This window comes from Hemiscyllium ocellatum, chromosome 5, assembly GCF_020745735.1.
Source record: "Hemiscyllium ocellatum isolate sHemOce1 chromosome 5, sHemOce1.pat.X.cur, whole genome shotgun sequence".
Classification (NCBI taxonomy): domain Eukaryota; kingdom Metazoa; phylum Chordata; class Chondrichthyes; order Orectolobiformes; family Hemiscylliidae; genus Hemiscyllium; species Hemiscyllium ocellatum.
In genome coordinates, this window is record NC_083405.1 from 123896559 (window position 1) to 123924100 (window position 27542).

Here is a 27542-nt window from a genome sequence, read left to right on the forward strand (position 1 = left end):
TGAAAGGGTTCAGAAAAGATTTACAAGGATGTTGCCAGGGTTGGAGGATTTGAGCTATAGGGAGAGGCTGAACAGGCTGGGGCTGTTTTCCCTGGAGGCTGAGGGGTGACCTTATAGAGGTTTACAAAATTATGAGGGGCATGGATAGGTAAATAGACAAAGTCTTTTCCCTTGGATCAATGAGTCCAGAACTAGAGGGCATAGGTTTAGGGTGAGAGGGGAATGTTATAAAAGAGACCTAAGGGGCTTTTTTCATACAGAGGGTGGTATGTGTATGGAATGAGCTGCCAGAGGAAGTGGTGGAGGCTGTTACAATTGCAACATTTAAAAGTCATTTGGATGGGTATATGAATAGGAAGGGTTTGGAAGGATATGGGCTGGGTGCTGGCAGGTGGGACTAGATTGGGATCGGATATCTGGTCGACGTGGACAGGTTGGACTGAAGGGTCTGTTTCCATGCTGTACCTCTCTATAACTCTAAGTTATAGCAGGAACTTGGAAAAGTTCAAATTAATCAGGCAGTGTCAACATGGTTTTGTGAAAGACAATGCTTTGACCTTTTCTTGATGTCTGTAGAGTCATAGAGCTGAGAAACAGCATGAAAACAAACACTTCAGTCCAACTCTTCTGTGCCAACCAAACATCCCATTCTGACCTAGTCCTATTTACCAAGATTTGGTCCATATCCCTGTAAACTCACCTTATTCATGTACGCATCCAAATCCCTTTAAACTGTTGCAATTGTCCCAGCCTCCACCATTTCCTCTGGCAACTCATTCCATACAGGAGCCGCCCTTGGCCTGAAAAAGTTACCCTCAGGTCCTTTTTAAATTTTTCCCCTCTTACATTAAACCCAAGCCACCTGGTTTTGGACTCCCCCCACCCTAGGAAAAAGACCTTGGCTCTTTACCCTATCCATTCCCCTCTTGATCTTATAAATCTTTACAATGTTGCTCCTCAGCCTCCAACAGTTGGGGAAAAGCCCCAGTCTATCCAGCCTCTTCCTATAACTCAATCCCTCAAGTCCCGCCAAAGTCCTTATAAATCTTTTCTGCACCCTCTCAGGTTTAAAGACATCCTTCCTGTAGAAGGGAGACTAGAATTGAATTCATTATTCTAAAAGTGACCTCACCCATGTCCTGTACAGTTGCAACATGACATCCCAACTCCTATACTCAGTGTTCTGATCAATGAAGGCAAGTGTGCCAAATGCCTTTTTCACCACCCTGACTACCTGTGACTCCACTTTCAAGGAACTATGCATCTGCACCCATCAATCTCTCTGTTCGGTAACACTCCCCAGGGCCCTAACATGAACTGTATAAGTCCTGCCCTGATTTGCCTTACAAAATGCAACTCCTCACGTTTATCAAAATTAAAATCCATCTGTCATCTTTAAGGAGACAGCATGTGCTCAAAAATGGACTGAGGAGAGCCAGGAGGGGGCAGAAGAAAGGTTTGGCAGGAAAGATTAGGAAGAACCCAAAGGTGTTTTACTCATACCTGAGGAATAAGAGAATGATCAGGGTGAAGGTAGGACTGATCAGGGATAGCGTAGGGATCCTGTGCATGGAGTCTGAGCAGATAGGGGAAACCCTAAATGAGTTTTTTTGTTTCAGTTTTCACTAAGGAAAGGGACCATGTTGTGAATGAGAACTTTGAGGAGCTAGAACCAGGCTTAAACAGCTGAAAATGTGTTGCTGGTTAAAGCACAGCAGGTCAGGCAGCATCCAAGGAACAGGAAATTCGACGTTTCGGGCCAGAGCCCTTCATCAGGAATGGAGGGCCTCCTGATGAAGGGCTCTGGCCCGAAACGTCGAATTTCCTGTTCCTTGGATGCTGCCTGACCTGTTGTGCTTTAACCAGCAACACATTTTCAGCTCTGATCTCCAGCATCTGCAGACCTCACTTTTTACTCCCAGGCTTAAACAGATCAAGATTGAGCAAGTTGATATTCAGGAACTTTTTGCAAACATTAAGATTGATAAGTCCCCAGGGCCAGACCAGATTTATCCTACATTGCTCCAGGAAGCGAGAAAGGAGGTTGCTAAGCTGCTGGCGAAGATCTTTGCTTCCTCAGTCTCCACAGGAATCATACCGGAGGAATGGAGGGGGGCGAATGTTGTTCCTCTGTTCAAGAACGGTAATAGGAAAATCCCTGGCAATTACAGACAGGTCAGTCTTGCATCTGTGGTCAGCAAGGTTTTGGAAAGAATTCTGAGGGATAGGATTTATGACTATTTGGAAAAGCATAGCGTGATTAAAGGCAGTCAGTATGGCTTTGTGAGGGGCAGGTCATGCCTCACAAATCTTATTGAGTTCTTTGAGGAGGTGACAAGACAGGTCGATGAATGTCGAACAATGGATGTGGTGTACATAGACTTCAGCAAGGCATCTGATAAGGTTCCCCATGGTAGGCTCATTCATAAAGGAGATGTGGATTGAGGGAGATTTGGCTATCTGGCTGACAGAAGGCAGAGAGTGGTTATAGGTGGAAAGTATTCTGCATGGAGGTCAGTGCGGAGTGGAGTCCTGCAGGGCTATGTTCTTGGGTCTCTGCTTTTTGTAGCTTTTATAAATGACGTGGATGAGGAGGTTGAGGGGTGGGTTAGTAAGTTTGTCAATGACACAAAGGTTGGAGCTACCATTAATAGTATAGAGGACTACTGCAGGCTGCAGCGTGAAATACTCAGGATGCAGAGCTGGGCTGAGTAATGGCAGATGGAGTTCAACCTGGATAACTGCGAAGTGATGCATTTTGAAGGTCGAACTTGAATGCTGAATATGGGATTAAAGACAGGGTTCTTGGCAGTGTGGAGGAACAGCGGGATCTTGGTGTTCAAGTGCATAGATCTCTCAAAGTTGCCACCCAAGTGGATAGGTTTGTTAAAGCATATGGTGTTTCGGCTTTCATTAACAGGGGATTGAGTTTAAGAGTCGCGAGGTATTTCTGCAGCTCTACAAAACCCTGGTGAGATCACACTTGGAATGTTGTGTCCAGTTCTGGTTGCCCTATTATAAGAAAGATGTGGAGGCTTTGAGGGGTGTGCAAAGGAGGTTTACCAGGATGCTGCCTGGACTGGAGGGCTTGTCTTAAGAGGAGAGATTGATTGATGTCAGACTTTTCGCTCTAGAGACAAGGAAGAAGAGAGGTGATCAAATCAAGCTGTACAAGACTGGATTAGAATAGATTCCCTGTAGTGTGGAAACAAGCCATTTGGCCCACCAAGTCCATACCGACCATCCGAAGAGGAACCCACCCAGATGCATTTCCCTCTGACTAATGCACTCAGCACTATGGGCAATTTAGCATGGCCAATTCACCTGATCTCACATCTTTGGACTGTGAGAGGAAACCAGAGCACCCAGAGGCAACACTCACAGAACACAGGGAAAACTCCACCCAGTCACCCAAGTTTGGAATCGAACCTGGGTCCCTGGCACTGTGAGGCTGCAGTGCTAACCAAGGTAATGAGAGGCATGGATAGCATTGAGACTTTTCCCCAGGGTAGGATTGACTGTCACGAGAGGTCATAGTTTTAAGGTGTTAAGAAGGTATAGAGGAGACGTCAGAGATAGGTTCTTCATGCAGAGCGTTGTGAGCGCATGGAATGCATTGTCAGCAGTAGTGTTGGAAGCAGACTCATTAGAGACATTTAAGTGACTGCTGGACATGCACAGGGAGAGCAGTGAATTGAGGGGAGCGTAGGTTAGGTTATTTTATTTTAGATTAGGATTAATCCTTGGCACAACATCGTGGGCTGAAGGGCCTGTACCTTTACTATGTTCTATGCTCTTTGTGCTTTGAGTAAAGAAGAATTGATGAATGTACTGTACTTAGATTTCAAGGAGGCATTTGATAAGGAGCCATATTAAAACTTATTGTGGAAGAAAAGGGTCGTGGTGTAGGAATTACCATATTGGCATAGTTGGAAGATTGGCTGACTAACAGACAGCAGGGAGTAGGTAAGATTGGCAAGATGTAATGAGATCAGTACTGGAACCTCAACTGTTTAAAGTGTAGATAAATAATTTGGATCAAAAGTATGCTTTTTAAATTTGTGGATGAAGTAACTTGTGAATAAAATGCAAGTGGGTGCCAAATATGATATCAGTGGAGTACGTCAGTAGGCAAAAAGGACTGGCAAATGGGGTGCACTGTGGGAAAATATGAAGTTATCCATATTGGCACGAAGGTGAAAAAGGAACCCAATTATCTAAATGGTGGGAGATTTCAGAGGTCTCATATGCAGGGGGATCGGGGTGTCCTCATGAATGAATTACAATAGGTTAGTATGGAGATACAGTAAGTAATTAGGAAAGCTAATAGAATGTTACTAATGTTGTCATTTATCATGAGGGGTGTTGAATACAAATGTAGTAAGGTTATTCTTCAATTGTACAAGACACTGATAAGACTAGTTCTGTATAATGTGCACAGTGTTGGTCACCTTATTTAAGGAAGGACATAAATGCACTGGACACAGTTCAAAGAAGGTTTGTGAAACTTATCCCTGGAATAGCTCGGTTATCATAAGTTGGACAGGCTGGGCTTACATCTGCTGGAGTTTGGAAGGGTAAAAGGCACTGAAACATAAAATCCTGAACAATCTTAACAAGGGCAGGATGCTTCCTCTTTCCTAATTACTTACTGTATCTCCATACTAACCTATTGTAATTCATTCAATGTAATCCTCTGTGAGCTAAAAACTGATGTTGCCCATTAAACAGAGGTTAAGCAAATTTTTTTTCTCTTTCACAATCATAAGTCTTTTTTCCAAAAAGGTGGCTGAAACGCAGTCCATGAGTACTTTTAAGGCAGAGGTAGAAAGGTCATTTTTGGACAAGAGCTGAAAGGTTATCAGGTTATGTGGGAGTGTGGATTTGATGTTACACTTAGATCAGCCATTAACTTATTGAATGGTGTAGCAGGCATCAGGGTCTGAAAGGCCTACTTCTGATTCATGTGTTAGCTGCACTGGTCTGTAAAGCCACCTACGGACTCACCCTGAGAGTGGAAGAGAATCTTCCTTGTCTACGAGGAATCACCAATGAGTATGTTCATATTTCTGTGACCCACACCAGCATTCAAGAGGCAGTTTTATTTTGACTCGATAATTCTATTCAATGATTTCATGGAGGAATCCAATTGCATAAGTAGTGATTCTCCTTAAACTAGGAGAAGGATGTGATTGCATTGTTTATTGAAAGGTTCCAGGCTTTTTTCCACTGATCATTTGTGCAGAGTTCATTTGCGAATAAATGAAAGAGTACGCTCTGTTTTTGCATTGTCACCCTTTGGCTTTGCAGATTGCTCCATTTATTCACTCAACCAGGCAAAAAAAAAGGCAATGTTGGCACTGAAGCAAAGCAGTTCATACAAAGGGCAGGTCTAACACTTAAGCTTTGAGATTTTGTACTTAGAGGAGAAGTGATCTGGAGCTTGACCTTGTAAATCAGCCACTATCTACAGAGGGGAGATGGGGGTGGGATGGTGGCGGTGTAACCTTACTGTTGTCATTCGATGTGCTTTCCTATACATGATTAAAATTAAGTCGTTATCTACTACTTTTGTGATTTGCTGGCAGTGAGGACTGATTAAAAATAATACAATGCACTTTATTGAAAGCAAACAGTTTAACTTCATGATATAAATCATTCTGAAACTCTCTGATTCAACAAAATGTTTTGTAGTGAAGTTGTGCAATGCAGTTGTGTACTTTAATTGAAACAGCTGAGTTTATCCCTAAAGAAACCTGCAGTTTGACTAAAGCAGCCTGAGATCAGACGAAAAGACTTGTATTTATATAGCACCTTTCAAAATCCTAAGATGACCTAAATTGCTTTGCAACCAGTGAAATTCTTTAGAAGTGTAATCACTGGTGTTCTGTAGGAAGTCCTTGCAGAAAGTTGCCACAAAAGGAAGTGAGATAATGACCAGGTAATGTGCATTTAATATTGTTGTTGAGAACTAAATATTGACCAGGACATCAGTGAAAGCTCCCCTGATTTTAAAAACCAAAAGAACTGTGAGTGTTGGAAATCAGAAATAAAAACAGAAATTGCTAGAAAACCTCAGCAGATCTGGCAGCATCTGTGGAGAGAAATCAGTTAACATTTCAGTCCAGTAACGGTTGGTCAAACAAAGCAGTGAGTAACAGTCAGGCTAGTACAATGATCAGCTATTAATGAGAACTGTTTGAGGCTAACAATGGGTTGTGTATAACAGCAGATCAGGTGATAACAATGCATAGAGTGTGGAGATTGGGGTAAGGACATAGAAAAAGCACAAGCCTCAAAATTGTTGAACTTGATATTGAGTCCAGAAGGATGTAGAGTTCCCAAGCGGAAAACGAGGTGCTATTTGTCATCTCTATCCCCACCTATTGTATACTTCCTACCCCTCCTCCAACCCTAGCTTCCGCATAAAAACCAACATTTTCCTAGCTATCATCAGTTCTGAAGAAAAGTCACTGGACCTGAAACATTAACTCTGAGTTTTCTCCGCAGATGCTGCCAGATCTGCTGAGCTTTTCCATCAATTTCTGTTTTTGTTCCCCTGATGTTCTTTGAAATAGTGCCTTCAGAAATGTTCATGTCCACTTGAAGAGAGAAGGTTTAAGAGCTCAATGAAATGGTGAAGGATTGCTGCACTTGCTGTGTTTGTGATTTTGTTGATATGATAGCAACAATGCAGCAATCCTTCACTGTTTGATTAGGATGTCAGTCTAGATTATTTGCTCTAATCCCTGGAGTTGAAGGTTGAAAATTGATGATGCCTTAGTGAGTTTTTTTTTGTTTTGGGAACAGATTGTGTGGGCTTGAGTCACAGATGGATCAGATGGCCTTTCAATGTTGGATTAAAAGGTGACTTTGCTAATCCTCTGTGAACTGTATAATTTTACACACTTTTTGTATTCAGTCATAGGATATTGGCATCGCTGGCTGGGCCAGGATCTCTGGAAGGTATCAAATGCCTAAATGTGTCTTCTATGGTTGACTTTTGCCAACACAAATTGAAGGAAAAGGGGTGATTGGTTTTACCAGAATTGCACATTCGTTGTGAAGTACACAAACAGAGAAATCAACTTGCAAACATTATCTAACCAAGAGCCATGCTAGTTGGTGTTGAGAATGATCCTGTTTAGTTTATTATGTCACAACTGCATCAGCACAATGCTCGAAAATTTATATTGAATATGAAACCTCCTGAATCATTCCAAATGATATGACATACTTTCTACATAATGTACAACTAAGTGCTGGTTTATTTAAATTGCTGTTGATATGATTAATGAGATCTTTTCAAATTTAGTTTTATTAGCAGTTTAAAGAAAATTGTCTTCCTCTATTCATTTCTATCAGCAGGACAACAAGCTTCCATAACAACTATTATCCTGAAGAGTAAACCATAGGTTAGAATGAACACTGTCCTTCTGTCCCCAGAGACTGGCATGCTGCCTCCACAGGATAAAAGTTTTCTCACTATGTTGGCACTTCGAGGTACTTAAGTGATTGTGTGAAGTGGCGTAATGATTTACACAATTGGAAAATGTTACTGTTTGCAAGCTATTAAACAGTGTACAGTTATGTTTATTATTACGCACAAGGAAAATCAATATAATTCACAATGAGTGACTGATGGTTACTCTGTTGCTATCATATCAACAACATTGAAACACAGGAAGTTAGCAAGTTAGCAAATGAATATTCAGAATGATTCTAAAAGTGTAACCTCAGATATTCGAAACTCCTGTCCTTCACAGACTCTCCGACATCCTCACACAGGAAATTAAAGTCATAGAGATCTAGAGCACAGAGAAGGGCCCTTTAGCTCATCTGTGCCGGTCAAAAACAAGCATCTAAGTATCCTGATCCCATTTTCCAGCACTTAGCCCATTGCCATGTATGCTTTGTCAATGCAAAAGTACATTTAATTAGATCTTCTGAGGGTTTCTGTCTCTATCACCCTTATACGCAGTGAATTCCAGATTCCCATCAGTTCTGGGTGACAATAATTTTCCTCACACGTCCTCTAAACCTCCGGCCCCTTATCTTAAATCTATGCCCCTTGATCATTGATCCCTCCATCACGGAAACGTTTCTTCCTGTCTATTTTATCTATATCTCAGTCATGATCCCACCTCAGTCATTGTCATAGAGTTACACAGCACGATGTAGACCCTTCCACCAATTCATCCAATGCCTTTTCATAACCAGAACACTCCAGCCCAGGCAACATCCTGGTAAATCTCCTCCGCACCATCTCCAGTGCAGTCACATTCCTCCTTTAATGTGGCTTCCAGAACTGCACACGATACTCTCGCTGTGGCCTAATCATCATTTTATACAGTTTCAGCATAACCTCCTTGCAATTAAACTCTGCCTCAGCTAGTAAAGGCATGTATTCCATATGTTTTCTCAAGCATTTTATCTACCTGTCAACGTTCAGGAACCAGTGGACATGCACGCCATGGTCTTTCTGATCCTCGGTACTTTTCTCAGGATCATACTGTTCATCATGTATTCCCTTGTCCTGTTCGTCCTGCCCAAGTACATCACCTCACACATATCTGGATTGAATTCCATTTGCCACTGTTCATCCTTACTGACAAGCCCATCTCTGTCCTCCTCTAATCTCAGGCTGTCCTCTTCACTGTTTATATCCCTCCCTCACCAATTTTCATACCATCCATGAACTTCTGCTGTTTGAGTGATCGGCACTTCTACTTTCAAGTCTAAATCATTTACATACATCACAAACAACAATGGCCCTGTCGGACTGTACATAGGCTTCCAGTTACAAAAATATCCCTCAACCATCATCCTCTACTTCCTGCCACTTAGCTCAATCTGGATCTAATTACCTGAATTTCCTTGGATCCCATGAGCTCTTACCTTTGCTATCAGTCTCCAATGCGAGACCTTATCAAAAGCCTTGCTGAAGCCCAAGTAGACTACATCAAATACATTGAGAAATGTAATCAAGTTGGTCAGAAGTGATCTTTGCTTAACAAAATCATACTGACTGTTCTTAGATAATCCCTACCTCACAAGTGCAGATTAATTCTGTGCCTCAGAATTATTTCCAATAATTTTCCCACCACTGAGGTTAGACTGATTGGCCTGTAATTTGCTGGTTTATCTCTTGCACCCTCCTGAATAACAGTACCATATTGGCTGTGCTGCAGTCCTTTGGCATCTCTCCTGTAGCCAGAGAGGAATTAAAGATTATTGCCTGCACCCCACTTTTCCCTCTCTTACTAAGTAGATTGGGATATATTTCATCTGACTCTGGAGATTTACCTACTTTTAAGCCTGCCAGTCCACTCAGAACCTCCTCTCTGTCTATGTTAGTTTATTTGATTATATAACAATCCTACTTCCCCATTTCTATGTCCACATGGTCTCTCTCATTAGTGAAGTGTCAGAACTGTCAAGCAGTCCACTTAATTGGCACTCCATCCTCCAGCCTCCACTCCCTCCACCACTGAAGCCCAGTTGTAGCAGTGTGTACTATCTACAAGATGCACAGCAACTACATGGGAACACCACCATCTTCAAGTTCCCTTCCAAGCCACTCACCATTCCAACTTGGAAATGTATTGCTGATTCTTCATCATCGCTGAGTCAAAATCGTAGAATTCCCTCCTTATTGGCATTGTGTGTCAACCCACAGCAGGTGGACTGCAGCGGTTCAAGAAGGCAGCTGACCACCACTTTCTCAATGGCAACTAGGGACAGGCATTAAGTGCTGGCCAACTAGCAAAGCCCCCATCCCACAAATGAATATTAAAAAAAACCCACACAAATGTTCTCCAGCTCCACACAGAAATTACACTGTGGTCTTTAAGGGACTCTAATCTTTTCCTAGTTAACCTTTTACCCTTAATCTACGTGTAATTTAGGATTGTTATTTAAGACAGGTAATAGCTGATAAAGTAAAGGAAAGTGCTAAGTTACTTTACAAAGTAAAATGAAGGAAAGTCCTTTTTTGCTCTCCTAATTTCCCTTTCAACTTTCCCCTTACACATTCTGTACTATTTGTAGACTTCTGCTGTTTGAGCCCTTGGTATCTGCCATAAGCCTCCCTTTACCTCGTCATCCAATTTTGTATATTCCCCAATATCCTGGATTTGTTGGTCTCATCCTTTATCTCTGTTGGAACATGGTAGCCCTGTACTCTCCCTATTTCCCTCTTGATTGCCTCTCACTGTAGTGACACAAATTATCTAAAAGTATCTGCGGCTAGTCCGTTCTGGATAAATTACATCTGATCTTATTAAAATTGGCCTTCCTCCAGTTTAGGCCTTTGATTTCAGGCCCATCCTTATTCTTCTCCTTAACAATTTTGAATCTAATGAAGTTATACATTATACCATCCACATCATGTAACGTAACTGCCAGACTTACCAGATTGATGCATAGGATTGGCTTCACAAACATAAACTTAAAGATGAAATCCAGGATGCAGACAAGGATGTTTAAACAATTTCATGGATATGCATGAAATACATTTGCAACTTCACTCAGTTTTTATATGCAACAATAAATCATTGCTCAGCCTGGTAGTCCAATGCTATTGAAGGACATTAAAAACTGTTCAATGGGGAGTTCAACCTGCCTTGTCTCTCAATAACCAACATCACAAAGAACAAGTCATTAACTGCTCAGCTATTCCCTTGCTTTGTAACATTGTGGTTTAGTAAGTTGCTCTGATTCCCGAAGTAACTCTGTCTCTAAGGAACGTTTTTGAACAGTAGAATCCAGTGCCTTTTTTTCCCTTATTTCACAAATGTAATTTTAAGATGAAGCAACTTACATTTGTCTTCTCAAAGGTCAAAGTTAATTAATGGAGTACCATTACTGTCAGCTACACAGGAGACATCTCATAACTGTTTCCACTGGCTGGAGGATCAGTAACCAGAGGATAAAGATCCATGGTACTTGGAAAAGTGAAAGAGGGAAGAGATTTATTTTTTGTTAAAAGTGTGAGTTGTTGTATTCTGGAACACACTGATTAAAGGATGGTTGAAGCAGATTCAGGAGCAACTTACAAAAGGGAATTGAAGATGTGCTTAATCAGGAAATATTTGAAGAGATGTGTGGAAAGAGTATGATTAATTAGATAGCTGTGTCAAAGAGTGTTTAAAGGAATGATAGCACAAACGGTCTCCGCATGTGCTGTCTATCTCATTGGTTGGACTGCACTAACTTTGAGCTAGGAGCAGATTGGTGTAATTTTTGTCAGTCAGTTTTGACCATGTCCCTATTCCCCTGTTGAAAAGCTGACAGATATTTACTGTCTGGACTAATTTAGATTTCCATCAAAACCCCTGTAAAACCTTTCCCAACAACAGCTATTTTGCCATCAAGGGTAACTGAAGAAAACAGAGATAAAAGGAAAACAATTTTTTTTCCAAATCAGAATGTCATCATCCCATTTGATTAATCAGATTTGTTAGCGAATACCATTACTGGATCATTTGTTTTTAACTTTCTTCTATGCAAAGCAACAGCTTAATCAAATAGAACCAGGCATATGACACTCATATTCACATTTTATTTATTGGTGTTTAGTTGAAATCGCTTGACCTATTTGTGTTAAGAGCTTAATGACCTCTTTGAAAAGGTCACACTTGTCAGATTATTTTGTTCTGATTCCAATCTAGGAAGATTAGATGTTAGTGAACCATGAATCAAAAAGAAGTCCAGTGTGATTACATACATTAAGTAATCCGTCAGGGACATTTATCCTCTCGTGTTATAAATTTACCAGAGGCTATCGCCTCCCCTGAAAGATTAGTTTGCTGCTCTTGTGCAGTCAGAAAAATCCTTTCTCCCAATTTATTGAAAAGTATAAGGATAGGGAAATTTCTTTGGATTACGCAACACCAGTAATGAACTGTATCTATTTGTGTTGCATCTTACACTAGTTATGATGCCAGAAATTCCTTAACTTGGGCAGAGGAAACAAATGGATGCCAGACCATACAAATAATTATTTGAATGAAGAGTTGGACGTTTGTATGAAGAGGTGGCCTTAAAGAAGTAGAGGGAGATACAGGTCAGAGGATTTTCAACAGAGCATGGGATTCAGACACCCAAAGGCACCATGTGAACAAAGAACAAAGAATTGCTCTGGAAAGAGGATCAAATCATGAAAAGACATAGCCAGAAGAACAGAGATCTAGTGATATTATATTTATAAACATTTACAAGGTCTCCCCTCAGCCTCTGACACTCCAGGGAAAACATCCCCAGTTCGAACTATAGGGAGAGACTGAATAGGCTGGGGCTGTTTTCTCTGGAATGTTGGAGGCTGATGGGAGACCTTATAGAGGTTCATAAGATTGTGAGGGGCATGGATAGCCAAGGTCTTTTCCTCAGAATAGGGGAATCCAAAACTAGATTTAAGGTGAGTGGGAAAAGATTTAATGCAGAGGGTGTTGCATGCATGAAGTGAGCTGCCAGAGAAAGTGGGCAGGCTGGTACACTTACAACATTTAAAAGGCATCTGGATGAATATATGAATAGGAAGGGTTTAGAGGGATACGGGCCAAATATTGGCAAATGGGACTAGATTAATTTACCCGGTCAGCATAGACGAGTTGAATTGAAGGGTCTGTTTCTGTACTGTATGACTCTATGATGTACATATTTAGAAATTTAGGATTAGAAGCAAGAGTAGGCCATTTGGTTTCCCTCGCATGCTGCATCATTTATTAAGATCATGGTTGATCTGACTGTGGCCTCAATGTCACGTTCTCACTATCTGGATAACCACTGGTTTCTGGGTTAGTAAGAATCTATTTGCCTCTGCTTTAAGAACATTCAAACACTCTGGGTCCCCAATGTCTAGGAAAGAAAATTCTAAAGAGCACTGAGTGCACCTTTGAGCAGAGTTTGGTGTATATGGGACATCTTGATTTCCTTCTAAAAATCCAGTTTTGTTTATACTTCACTGAAATTTACAGTTTAAATTCTAAATTCCATCAGGCTTAAGCATGGAGATACAATCACTACTTGATACTAGTTTAAGATATTTGAAAATGAAACCAGCTGATTTTTTTTCTGTACTTGATGCTCAGTTAATTCAGATTAAATAAATAGAGTTAACAATGCTCCTTCATCAGGTGGTTGTGGAGGACATAATTGTAAGACACAGAATTTATAGCAAAGGTTTACGGTGTGATGTACTAAAATTTCAGTTACATCACACTGTAAACCTTTGCTATAAATTCTGCGTCTTACAATTGTGTCCTCCACAACCACCTGATGAAGGGGCAGCGCTCCGAAAGCTAGTGCTTCCAGTTGCACCTGTTGGACTATAACCTGGTGTTGTGTGATTTTTAACTTTGTACACCTTAGTCCAACACTGGCATCTCCAAATCATAAATAAATAGAGGCATCTTTGTGGGACTGAGGACAGAGTGCAACTTAGAGCAGAGTGCTGGGAGCTGGATGAGTCCAAGGGTTTTGGAAAGAAAGGAAGGAGGTGCTCTTTGCTTTCATTTACTTTTTCACTTTATAGGGATTGGTTAATCCTCTGTTACATGCTTCCCATGTTTGCGTGGGTTTCCTCCGGGTGCTCCAGTTTCCTCCCACAATCCGAAGATGTGCAGTTTAGGTGAATTGGCCATGCTAAATTGCCCATAGTGTTCAGGGATATGTAGGTTAGGTGTATTAGTCAGGGGTAAATGTTGAGTAATCGGGTAGGGGAATGGGACTAGGAGGGTTACTGTTCGGAGGGTTGGTGTGGACATGTTGGACCAAATTGCCTCTTTCTACACCATAGGAATTCTGTGATCTGTGAAATAATCTAAATATTTTTGCTTTGTATCTGGTAAGTAATTAAGAACTATTTACTTCCAAGATTTAAAAATGTATAGGAATTGGTGGTAATAAAATGGGAAAACAAATAATTGGATAACAATTAAGTACTCTATTCAATTACATTACGGATGACAGAATAGGTGATATGATAATCTGCAGGATGTAGGAGTTCCTGAACACATATGTGCAGTAAATGTTTGCAGCTTAAAGAGTCAGGTGGTGATTTCATGGAGTCAAACAGCATAGGTAAAGCATCCAAGGATGGTGCAATTCATGCCAGGGCAAAAGGGTGATGAACCGTGAGAACAGTCTGTTATGGAGTCAGGAACCTTTTATCAGGAAAATTCCAAAGCTGTTGTCAACTTTGCCACATAATTAGATGTAGTGATTGATTATTGCTCCAACAAATGGTAATTGGCCCTTAAACCGACCAGCATTCTGAAAACCTTATTGAAAATTGTAAGCATGAAAGTTTTATCTTGTGGCATTCAATACCTGTGAAATTCAGATATTAATCCGTAAACTGGATCCAGTGCTTTGATTTATATATTGATTGATAGCATAGTCATCTGTTCAGCCTTTGAAGCAATATTCCATGTGGCCATTTGTTTTTCTTTGAGCAGAGAAGGCTGAATGAACATCTGATTGAGGTGTACAAGGTTCTGAGGGGCATAGACAGGATAGATAGGGAGAAGCCTTTGCCTCTCATAGAGAGGTCGCTAATTAGGTGGTGCAAATTTAAAGTAAGGAGCAGGAGGTCTTGAGGTGATTTGAGGAAGGAACAAGAATATTGAAAACTCACTACCTAAAAGGGTGGTGGAGGTGGGAACCCTCGATACATTTAAGAATTGATGAGCACTTAAAACATGGTAACTTACAAGGCTATGGGCCCAGCAGTGGAAAATGGGATTAAGGTAGATGAATATTTGGTAGATACTCTGGCCAGGTGACTCTCTCCATGCTGTTAAAAAAATCTAATGACTCTCTATGGCTCTATGTTCAGGTTACTTCAAAAGCTTTAACCTATTTGGCTCCAGCACCCCTCTCCTGACCCAGATCAAACTCACATGCACTGCCCTGTGCATTTGCAGTGCCGAATTTGCACATGACATTGCACATAACGTCTACATGATGACATCAAATACTTGGAACCATGCATTCTCTAATGAGCATGCATCTGAAGTTGCTGGTGTCAGCAAATAATGACTAAATATACTCACTATTGGAGCAATAACAATGATATCTGCTTAGATATGTATTTGATTTAGAAATAAATTTGATTATGTAGGACACAGTAGATATTAAACAGATTTAAAGATAAGGATTCATGTCAAACAAGGAGTCAACTCTATAAATACTGCATCTCACTGAGCAGGTTATGACTAGTACCATAAAAATATCACTGCTTGCAGACTTGCTGAATCCTATGCAAAGATAAGCTTAGTACATGAGCTGCACTTCAGCTAGGAAAACACAGTGAGTCATTCTTTTTCATTCATTCATAAGATGTGGGCATTGCTGGTTAGGTCAGTATTTATTGCCCAGAAGGCAGTTAAGAGTCAACCACATTGCTGTCAGTCTGGTGTCACATGTAGGCCAGACAAGGCAAGGATGGTTGTTCCCTTCCCTAAAGGACATTAGTGAACCAGATAGGTGTTTCAGTCAATGGCTTTATGGTCATCATTAGACTTAATTCCAGGTTTGTGTTGAATTCAAGTACCACCATCTGCCTCGACAGGATTCAAACCCAGATCCTTAGAATATTTCCTGGGTCTCTGGATTGTTAGTCTTGATGATAACACCATGAGGCTATCACTTCCACCAAGTTAGAAAGTGGAATGTACTGCCTGGGAGTCTGGTGGAGGAGAAGTTTAATTGCAGTCTTCAGGAGGATATCTGGATCGAACATGGGGTAAAGCTGGAGATTGACACTAGGTAATGATGCTCATTTGAAGAGCTGATGCAGGCATGATGGCCCGAATGGACTTGGTGTAAGACTTCGCTGATTCATTAGCAATGCCAGCCTTTAATATAGCAGAATGCTTGGTCATACAGCACAACTAGGAGAAAGTAAGGACTGCACATACTGGAGATCAGAGTCGAGAGTGTGGTGCTGGAAAAGCACAGCAGGTCAGGCAGCATCCAAGGTGCAGGAAATCGAATGTTTCGGGCAAAAGCCCTTCATCAGGAAAGGGCTTTTGCCCGAAACATTCGATTTCCTTCACCTTGGATGCTGCCTGACCTGCTGTGCTTTTCCAGCACCCCACACTCGACAACTAATCATATACTCCACTATAAAACTAAATCTTGTGTGATATCCATGAGAAAGTACAGTGTGTACCATTCCCTGAAATGGGCAGCATTAGACATTTATATTTCATGAATTGAACGTTCTATTTATTTAGCATTATAATGAAAATATGCAGTAGTTTTAAAACGGTCTTCTGCTTAAAAGAAATTCCAATAAGCAGCACTTTCATGAATGATTTACACTTCCAGAAACAGGGGAAGCTACAATGGAGCACAAAGAGTTGGCAGACCAATTAAATACATAATTTGGTTCTGTCTTCACAAAGTAGGATACAAGTAACAGACCAAAATATTAGGGAACACTGGGTCTACTGAGAAGGAGGAATTGGAGGAATCAATATTATGGGAGAAATTGATGGGCTTAAAAGTTGACAAATCATCAGGGCTCGATAATCTGCATTCTGCAGTTCTTAAAGAAGTGGGCTTTAGAAATAGTTGATACATTGATGGTCATCTTTCAAGATTAGAATTTATGTGAATCCAAGGAAAGCAATGGGATAAGATGGAGTAACAGACCGTGCACTCAGAGCATGCGCATATCAATTGGCAGAGGTCTTCTCAGACATCTTCACCCTCTCCCTGCAGCAGGCCACTGTCTTTGCCTATTTCAAGAGTGCCAACATCATCCCTGTGCCTAAGAAGGCTCATGAGACATGTCTCAATGACTACAGCCCAGTGGCCCTAACTTCAGTGGTCATGAAGTGCTTTCTTGACCCACTCCGATTTGCCTATCGGACCACATCAGATGCCACATCACTTGCCCTTAGAACTCCTCCCTAGAACATCTTGACAACAAGAACAGCTACGTAAGAATCCTTCTCATTAACTACAGTTCAGCCTTCAGCACTATTATCCCCTTGAGATTGATTACTAAAGTTGGACTATGCCCCACTCTCTGCAGCTGGATCCTAAGTTTCCTGACCCACAGGCCACAATCAGTGAAGATTGGGGACAATATTTCATCCTCACTAACACTCAACACTGGAGCCCCCCAGAAGTGCATACTCAGCCCCCTACTGTTCTCACTGTATACCCATGACTGTGTCACCAAATACCAGAGTAATGCCATTTACATGCTCGCTGATGACACCACCATAGTCGGTCGAATCTCAGATGGCAACGAATAGACACAGACAAGAGGTGGAAGACCTGGAAAAATGGTGCACTAAATACAACCTAGCTCTCAATGCTGGCAAAACCAAGGAACTCATTATTGACTTTTGGCGGGATGTTATTCATGCCCCCCCTACACATTAACAGCACAAAAGTGGAACGAGTGGAGGGTGTCAAGCTCCTGGGAGTGGTCATCCATAACATCCATTGGACTCTTTACTGGTTGCAAAGGCCCAACAACATCTCTTCTTCCTCAGGTAGCTGAGGAAATTTGGCGTGACGGTGAATACCCTTGCCAACTTTTATAGGTGTGCCATTGAGAGCATTCTGTCTGGATGTATCACTCCCTGGTATGGCAACTGTATCATTCAAGATCGGAGACAGTTACAGAGAGTGGTGAACTCGGCCCGGACAATCACAAAGGCCAACCTCCCATCAACAAAATCCATCTACCAGGCCCGCTGTCAAGGACAGGCCACAAGCTTTCTCAAAGATCCATCCCACCCTGGCCATGCTTTTCTGCAAACTCTGCCATCGGGGAGAATATACAGAAGCCTAAACACACGCACTAGTCGGTTTCAAAACAGTTTCTACCCATACTATTGTTAGAATACTGAATGGACTCACAAACTCTTAACATTTGCCTGTGCCTGTGTTTTTGTTTTTGCCACTGTTTACCTATTATTTACTTATCTATGCTATTTAACTCTGTGATCTGCCTGTATTGCTCGCAAGACAAACCTTTTCACTGTGCCTCGGTATGTGACAATAAATTCAATTCAATTCACTTAGAAGTGAAATAACTGCACAGAGACCAGTATCCCATGTCCAAGTCACCTTTTATTTACTTGTGAACAGCACATTGGCTGTAGCCAGCCAGTTGGAATCAGTCTCCTGAATTGAGGACATTCTTAATCCCCCATTTATTTGTTCCTCAGAGCCAGCTCTCAGAGTGAACAGAACCGCTGACAAGCTTTTTAAAATATAATTTAAATTACCCCCACACTGCTGCCTAACTGCGGTAGTGCTTTTTTTTAATCCCCCGTTTATAACTGTCAGCCAGGGCTTCTTGATTGGCCTAGGTTAACAACCCCAGTCAAGGATCTCATCATAAATGAGATCAACCTGGTTCCTATCACTGCAAGATAGTAAAGTAGCCACTGCAACAGTTCCTATGGATTGAACCCCACTGTTTGAAAAAGTAAATAGAAAACAGGGAAATATGGACTGATTAGTCTAATTTTGGAGATTGTAAAATGCAAGAGTCATAGACGTCTGCAGCACAGCAAAAGGACCTTCGGCCCATCAAGTCTGTGCAATCATGGCTAATCTGATAGTCCCTAATCCACTTTCCTGCCCATTTCCTGTGGCCCTTAATTCCTCTGCAGATTAAGAATCTACCTCTCTCAGTCACTTGGTAAGGTTGGACTTTCCCACATTTTGGTATTCAAGGCATTCCTGGGCAACTTTTCATATTATATTTTGCCAGTATTGTGGCTGTGCTGGAAAAGCTCGCCAAGGGTTATTGCTGGTTCTGGAGCACAGGTCCTCACTGCAATTACGGGAAATAATTTCAGAATGTTGTCACCCTTTTTCCCACATGTATAACTTGTTACTCCCTTTTGGTATTTGATCTTCTTGTGTCTGTCCTGATGAGCCGAGACAAACAGCTTTGCCATCATGTCTCTTTTATCAGCAAGAGTCGAGCTTTATCTTACTGAGTGACTGTTTATAAGAATATGTAGCCTTCCTTTATAAAAATACAAAATAAGGAATTTGACGATCCATTCTAAGGCCTATTATTTTGGATTCACCCTTTAAACATAGAGGAAGTGAAAGAACAAGATATTTTCTATCTTTCCCAGTTGTTTAGTAACTAATATCTTCGAGTAAAAAATGAGGTCTGCAGATGCTGGAGATCACAGCTGCAAATGTGTTGCTGGTCAAAGCACAGCAGGTTAGGCAGCATCTCAGGAATAGAGAATTCGACGTTTCGAGCATAAGCCCTCGAAACGTCGAATTCTCTATTCCTGAGATGCTGCCTAACCTGCTGTGCTTTGACCAGCAACACATTTGCAGCAGTAGTAACTAATATCAGCAACAAATGGGGAAAAATCTCGCGACACTCTTCTTTTTAATATTTACCTGTTACGTGAATGAGCCATCTTGACTCATTCTTAACTCTGGTCGATAGGAGCTATGAGAAGTGTGAGTTGGGTTATCTCTTGTATCTGACAATATGCCTGAGCACACGCGAAGTGGTGTGCAAGTTATGTGTCCCAGGTACATCTTCACTATACAAACTTCAAAAAGGAACAAAAAAAATCACTAGAAAACTAGGAAATTCTGTTCAGTAGTAAATCCTGTTCCGTGCCACAGCAGTTTTCACTTCTGTTTTAAAATACAGATCTGGTGCAGACATGATGGTCTGAATAGCCTCTTTCTGCCCCATAGCAATAATGTGATTTATTTCAAATCCATGGTTTTATCTGTCATTATCTCAGTAATCTCATCCAAGTGTAGCATCTTCTGGGATATCTGAGCGCTTCCAAATGTTGGACTCTACTGCATTCCCAATTTTCAATCATTCCACCATTGGTGGCCAGGTCTTCAGCTGCCTAGAGCCTAGGCTCTGGAATTTTCACCCTAATCCTGTCTGCCACACACTATTTTTCATGGTCCTTCTTTAAGGTACTACTTAAAATCTACCAATTTTTGATCACTTATTCTGATATCTCCTTCAAAACGAAGGAGTGTCATGGAGAAGGCCAATTGCAGCTGCATTTCCATGGCAACAGCCTGACCAATAAGAATCCACCTGCCTGGTCTGAGAATTAGGATTGACAGTTAAATGTCCTTGCTGTATCTCCATGCCAATGATGGCCCAGCCAAACAGCTTTTTTCTCATGATCTATAAATTAGTGTTCAGTTCAGTATGTTTCTTATATTCTACCTCTGATGAGTGCAAATCTAAAAACTTCAACTTCATACCTCGTTTCAGTCTGGTGTAATCTCAGAGTCTTTAGGGAGAGAGAGAGAGATGCAGATTAGAATGGTGCTGGAAAAGCACAGCAGTTCAGGCAGCATCCGAGAAGCAGTAAAATCGACGTTTCGGGAAAAAGCCCTTCATCAGAAATATAGCATTATACAGCATCTGCAGTCATTGTTTTTACCTAGAGAGAGAGATGCAGTCTTTCGCTGCAGATGGTATTGCATCTCTGAAATTCATGTCTGCTGCCCAGACAGAATAAAAACAGGGGACTTGCAGCTCAAGCTGTTTCTGAAACAGAGCCAACCCAGACTTCTCCATGCAATTACTCAGAAGCCTCCTCAGCAAAACTGTAAGTGCAAAGACACCAACAATATCCTCTTCAAGTCTGAGGGAATATTTGTAAATATTCAAGAATGTATCTGTTGTAACTCGTGGACAGTAAAAAAATCCTGGTCATCCTATGATATCCATTGCCCAGTTTTAAAAATACACAGTTACTATGCGTTTACTGGATTTTGAAAGTTCACTAAAATGGAGATTCAGAAATTTGTTGTATTTGCTCAACTTTGAGATGTAGTTAAACTGGGGATCTTCCAATTGAAAAATGGATTTCAGCTAATTGTGCTTGTTCAATCATAATAGGCTTTCACCTGATACACTTCCCCGCCACACATAATGTTATTCCTTTGTTCCACTGTTGCTGATAAAATACAGGAACTAATCAGGTTACAGATGAAGTGATGAAATTTGAAACCAGCTATTGGTTCAACAAAGAAAACAACAAAGTCTGTATCTCCAAGTCATACAGGTTGTAACATTTCCAAGCTTGGTGAGATACTCAAACCCAGACCAACATTACTATCAGAGGTAGCTGGGCACAGAAATTCCTTCTCTGGCTGTGATCATTCTATTCCTGCCTAGTCTAAAGAGCAACTGTGTGAACTTTGGTACCGGCTCCTGTTGTGAGCAAAGAGGATGGTCAGCCTAAGTTCACAGTGTTTTTCTCAACTTTTATTACAACTGAATAGCTTTTGGAGCTATTTCAGAGCTTTTGGAAAATGTGGAAAGTGGGAATTTAGGCGTTAACCAGGTTGCTGTGGGTCTGGAATCACAAGAGGGTGCACCAGGTCTGAAAGATGGATTTCCTTCCCAAAAGACATTATGTATTCTTTTACAGGTGAACAATGCTGTCCGTTTGGAAGGCTCACCAAGCAAACTTACATCCAGAACATCAACCTGAGCTACAAATCTTGTCAAACTTGCCCATCATTTGTCATTTGTTGCCCATCCTTTATTGTGCTTCTGTTGAGTGACTTGCTGGGCAATTTCAGAGCGCAGTTTTGAGTCAGCCTGTATTGCTACAACAGTATCTCAGATTAACGAGGGCAGAGCAATAGATGTGATCTATATGGACTTCAGTAAGGTGTTCGACAAGGTTCCCCATGGGAGATTGATTAACAAGGTTAGATCTCACGGAATACAGGGAGAACTAGCCATTTCGATACAGAACTGGCTCAAAGGTAGAAGACAGAGGGTGGTGGTGGAGGGTTGTTTTTCAGGCTGGAGGCCTGTGATCAGTGGAGTGCCACAAGGATCGGTGCTGGGTCCTCTGCTTTTTGTCATTTACATAAATGATTTGGATGGGAGCATAACAAGTAAAGTTAGTAAGTTTGCAGATGACACCAAAATTGGAGGTGTAGGAGTCAGCGAAGAGGGTTACCTCAGATTATAACAGGATCTGGCCAATGGGATGACAAGTGGCAGATGGAATTTAATTCAGATAAATGCGAGGTGCTGCATTTTGGGAAAGCAAATCTTAGTAGTCTTTATACACTTAATGATAAGGTCCTGGGGAGTGTTGCTGAACAAAGAAACCTTGGAGTGCAGTTTCATAACTTCTTGAAATTGGAATCTCAGGTAGATAGGATAGTGAAGAAGGCGTTTGGAATGCTTTCTTTTATTGGTGAGAGTGTTGAGTACAGGAGTTGGGAGGTCATGTTGTGGCTGTACAGGACATCAGTTAGGCCACTGTTGGAATATTGCGTGCAATTCTGGTCTCCTTCCTATCGGAAAGATGCTGTGAAACTTGAAAGGGTTCAGAAAAGATTTACAAGGATGTTGCCAGGGTTGGAGGATTTGAGCTATAGGGAGAGGCTGAACAGGCTGGGGCTTTTTTTCCCTGGAGCGTCGGAGGCTGAGGGGTGACCTTATAGAGGCTTACAAAAGTATGAGAGGCATGGATAGGGAAAATAGACAAAGTCTTTTCCCTGGAGTCGGGGAGTCCAGAACTAGAGGACATAGGTTTAGGGTGAGAGAGGAAAGATATAAAAGAGACCTAGGGGCAATTTTTTCACACACAGGGTGGTACGTATCTGGAATGAGCTGCCAGAGGAATTGGTGGAGGCTGGTACAATTGCAACATTTAAGAGGCATTTGGATGGGTATATAAATAGGAAGGGTTTGGAGGGATATGGGCTGGGTGCTGCAGGTGGGATTAGATTGGGTTGGGATATCTGATCAGCATGGATGGGTTGGACCAAAGGGTCTGTTTCCATGCTGTACCTCTCTATGACTCTATAACTACAGATGCTGGAAATCTGAGACAAAAACAGAAATTGCTGGAGAAACTCAGCAGGTCCGGCAGGATCTGTGGAGAGAAAACAGAGTTAATGTTTTGGGTTCAGTGACCTTCCTCAGAACTTACAGTTAGACCTGCTATGTATCTCCAACGCCCCTTCCCCAAGTCCCTCCTCCCTACCTTTTATCTTAGCCTGCTGGACACACTTTCCTCATTCCTGAAGAAGGGCTTATGGCCGAAACGTCGACTCTCCTGCTCCTGGGATGCTGCCTGACCTGCTGCGCTTTTCCACCAACACATTTTCAGCTCTGATCTCCAGCATCTGCAGTCCTCACTTTCTCCTGCTATGTATCTCCAGTGATTTCTATTTTTGTATTGTGGATTTGGAGTGACATGTAGGCCAGACCAGTATTGCGGGATAGCAGATTTTCTTCCCTAAAAGGCATTATTGAAGTAGGTTGGTTTTTTTATGACAATCTGATAATTTAGTTATTGAGACTAACTTAATGATCCACCAGCTGCCAAGATGGAATTTAAGTGCATGTCTCTAAAGAAAAAGCTTGGGTCTTTGGATTACAGTGCAATAACATTACCATCGTGCAACCATCCTCCTGGGACAGGTGCAGACCTGTTGATGTTACTGGTTTTGTTTGTGTGCTGTTAATACTGGTCAATATAAGAGGTGAGGATTGGAAATTGTTCTGATCCTTCCAGGCATAAATTCAGTCAAATCCAAGTTTTATTTGTGTTCGTCCTCATTTCTAGTAGTACTGAATAACGCACCTGTGATTTTATTATATCATTCTTATTTATAATAAACATTATCCCCAATTTATCCACACATGATTTCTCAGAGTAATGAAATATTGAACTTTTGCCAATAACTGGATGATATACCAAGCATTCAAACTTGAGGTAATTTATGATTGTATATCTGCTATCTGCTCTTAGGGTAGGGATTTTGAATGGTCACTTAAGAGACCATTTGGAGTTAGAGTATATGAATGTCACTATATTGCTGTCAGTGCTTGTGGCTGTGTAGGAAGTTGGAAGTATTTGTCCTCCATTTTGGTGGTTCTACCCTGTAGCTTGAAAATGTAGTCCTCCTTAACTATACAGTATTTGTTTAAGTATGTTGAAACTGCAGATATGCTGCTTTGAAATACTGAGTTAGTGAGATGTATGATGATGTATGTGTGTGAGAGAGTTCACTGAAAAAAGCTGCTTTTGGAAATAATGCATTGCTAATGCTTTGAAATGTATATAATAAGCTTGATATTCAATACGATGAATAAAATTATAATCTCTGAGACTTAGTATGACTATGTTTATAGATTACACTCATTGCATAGGACCACAATGTAATTCCATTGTTTTATAGCTGGATTGCAATGTTTGGAGGGGATGTGAACTAGAGATGGGTATCAAGCAAAAATTGCCTGTTATTTGACCATTACTGTGTCTGATCATAGAAATGATAATGTTGTTAATTTCCTTTTTGGTGTCTATGGTCCTGGTGTTCAGGTAGATAATGCATAAACTAACACTAATGAAGTGCCTTTGAATTTAAAAAAAGGTAAAGTTGCCAAACAGTCTCACTAAAGAGAGATAACTGATAGTTTAACCTGAGGGTCACCACACCTCAAGTAAGGGAGAAGTTAAGAAGTCCCACATGATACCTTCAGCTGGTGCAGGAATTGAACCCACATTGCTGGCATCACTCCACATCACGAAGCATCTGAGCTAACAAATCCCTTTTATATTTCTGTCATCTAATGCATTGTTTATATGCATATACTTAGTGTACGGTGCAATTTTTAAAAATGAAATGTACAATATATTTAATGCAATATGTTATTATATCTGAGGCAGTGTAAAATGTATTTGATGCATTATACAATATTGCAATGGGGTTTGGCAATTGACACAGAAACAGGCAATTCTATCAAAGCCGTCCATGTCATTTTTTATGGGCTATCTGTGACTTCTCTGATACTGAGTATTTGTCTCCACATGTAGCAGGATATAGACAATATTCAGGTTTGAGTTCAGGAGTGGCAAATAGTATCTGTGCTACACAAGTGCCAAGAAATGTCCATCTTCAACAAGAGAGAATACAACCTTATTTTATTGATTTTCAACGGCATTAACATTGAATCCCCAACTATCAATATTCTAGGTTTTGCCATTAACCAGAAACTGAATTGGAATAGCCATATTAATAATATAGTTAAGAGGAAGTTATAAGGTTGGGAACTCTGTGGCAAATAATCCACCTCTTGATTCCCCAGAGTTATCCACCATCTACAAGGCATAAGACAGGAACGTGATGGAATATTCCCCACCTGCTTTGGAGAGTGCAGGTTCAACAACACTCATGAATCTCCATACTAACCCATACATATCAGACCTCTTGTTTAGTACCCCTTCCATCCTAAACATTAATGAAAAATATTGACTCCATTCATCTTGGCAGCAATGTTTGCAGGTTACACTGCAAGAACTCACTAAGGTCCTTCAACAGCAACTTCTAAATCCATACCAAGGGTAGCTGATGTATGCAAGCACCAAAAAATGCAAGATCCCCTTCAAGCCATGTATTGTCCTGCCTTGGAAATATATCACCATTTTTTTCCTTTCTGGATGAGTCAATATCATAGAATCCCTACAGTGTGGAAACAGGCCCTTTGGCCCAACAAGTCCGTACCAACCTCTGACGAGAACCCACCCAGACCCATTCTCCTACCCTATTACTCTACATTTACCACTGACTATTGCATCTCACCTACACGTCCATGAACACTATGGGCAATTTAGCTTGGCCAATTCACCAAACATGCACATCTTTGGACAGTGGGAGGAAACTGGAAGACCTGGAGGAAAGTTGAAAATGTGTTGCTGGTTAAAGCACAGCAGGTCAGGCAGCATCCAAGGAATAGGAAATTCGACGTTTCGGGCATAAGCCCTTCATCAAGACCTGGAGGAAACCCAGGCAGACACTGGGAGAGTGTGCAAACTCCACACAGAAAGTCGCCTGAGGCTGGAATTGAATCGGGTCCCTGGCACTGTGAGGCAGCAGTGCTAACCCAATATGTTGGAACTTCCTTCCTAACAGCACCATGGATGGTCCTACACCATATGGACTGCAACAATTCAAACAAATCACCAGCACCTCTCAGAAGGACAACTTCGGAGGGACAATAAATATTGGGCTGGCTAACAACATCCCTTAATCTTTCCTAATCCACATTCAACACTGCATACTACTAGTTACTACTCCCTTCACCACTCTGCGTGGTAAGTTTCATATTCTCAGCACTCTTAGTGGAAAAAAGTTTCAATATATTTTGGTGCAATGCATTTAATGCAGTGTATAATGTATGAATATAATTAACAATGCTAATGTATTGTACATTTTACTTAATGCAACATGCAATATGTTTAGCACAGTGTGCAATGTTAAGTAATGCAATGCACAATGTATTTAATGCTATATATCTCAATCTCAAGGAGCCAGCTCCAGGTAAAGTTTCTCACATTCTGACTGCAGCAAATCGGACTGTTCCAATATCGGCGTCGTATGTGGACGGGGGGGGGGGGGAAATTAAACAACATTTATTCTTATTTTCTTCCAAAAGGGTCGACCTACGAAAACGGTAAACGGCAACTAACTAAAATAATAATGAATAATTGTCACATAATTATATTAGTTATAAAGCAGTTGCTCTATAAAGAAGGAAAATATTCTCCGGAAGGTTCTCCCCCCCCCCCCCCCACCCTCCTGAGCGTGGTGGGTGGTCTGTTCCGTTGCTAAGTCTGCTCTCAGACTGAAGGAATCGATCGCCGACAGTGGAGTGGAGGGAGGGCCTCGGGGGAGGAGGGAGGATTTGCGGTGCTCGGACACATTCCACACAGACCATAGTACAAATCATATATTGTAACCATCTCTCTTGTTTCTGCTTTCCCCCCCTTCCCTTCCCTTCCTCTCCCTCCTCCCGCAGGTACAAGGCTCGGTGGAAGGTATGCTGGAGAAGCTGGAGCTAGAGGATGAAGGTGAGATTCCTGCATTCACCCCAACAGGCAACCGCCAGCCTGGCCCAGGGGCAAGTGGGATCAGGTCACAGGGCAGCTTGGACACTTGGCATTGGATCAGAGTTATTTAAAGCTTCTCCTCTCACTCTCTTTTGTTCTTTTTCATTTTCCTCTTTTAATTCTTCCCATCTCCATTCCTGTCTCTATCCCCCAGTCACACTCACCCCCATCACTTCCCCTTCTTCAAAACATTCTCCCTCAACACACACTTGCCCCCCTCAACACACACTTCCCCCCCTCCCCAACACACACTTCCCCCCCCTCCCCAACACACACTTCCCCCCCCTCCCCAACACACACTTCCCCCCCCTCCCCAACACACACTTCCCCCCCCTCCCCAACACACATTTCCCCCCCTCCCCAACACACACTTCCCCCCCCTCCCCAACACACACTTCCCCCCCTCCCCAACACACACTTCCCCCCCCTCCCCAACACACACTTCCCCCCCCCCTCCCCAACACACACTTCCCCCCCCTCCCCAACACACACTTCCCCCCCCCCTCCCCAACACACACTTCCCCCCCTCCCCAACACACACTTCCCCCCCTCCCCAACACACACTTCCCCCCCTCCCCAACACACACTTCCCCCCCCTCCCCAACACACACTTCCCCCCCC

The 27542-nt window shown here is 41.8% G+C and overlaps 1 protein-coding gene across 5 annotated transcripts in view; it reads left to right on the top strand.

Moving 5' to 3' along the window:
* Positions 1 to 27542, top strand: part of prkag2a (protein kinase, AMP-activated, gamma 2 non-catalytic subunit a) — a 441401-nt gene that overhangs the window by 345390 nt on the left and 68469 nt on the right. For all 5 annotated transcript variants that reach the window (XM_060825156.1, XM_060825155.1, XM_060825154.1 and 2 more), the window contains one exon: positions 26831 to 26882. In XM_060825156.1, the coding sequence (XP_060681139.1) occupies positions 26831 to 26882 (52 nt within the window). The remainder of the gene's footprint in view (positions 1 to 26830; positions 26883 to 27542) is intronic.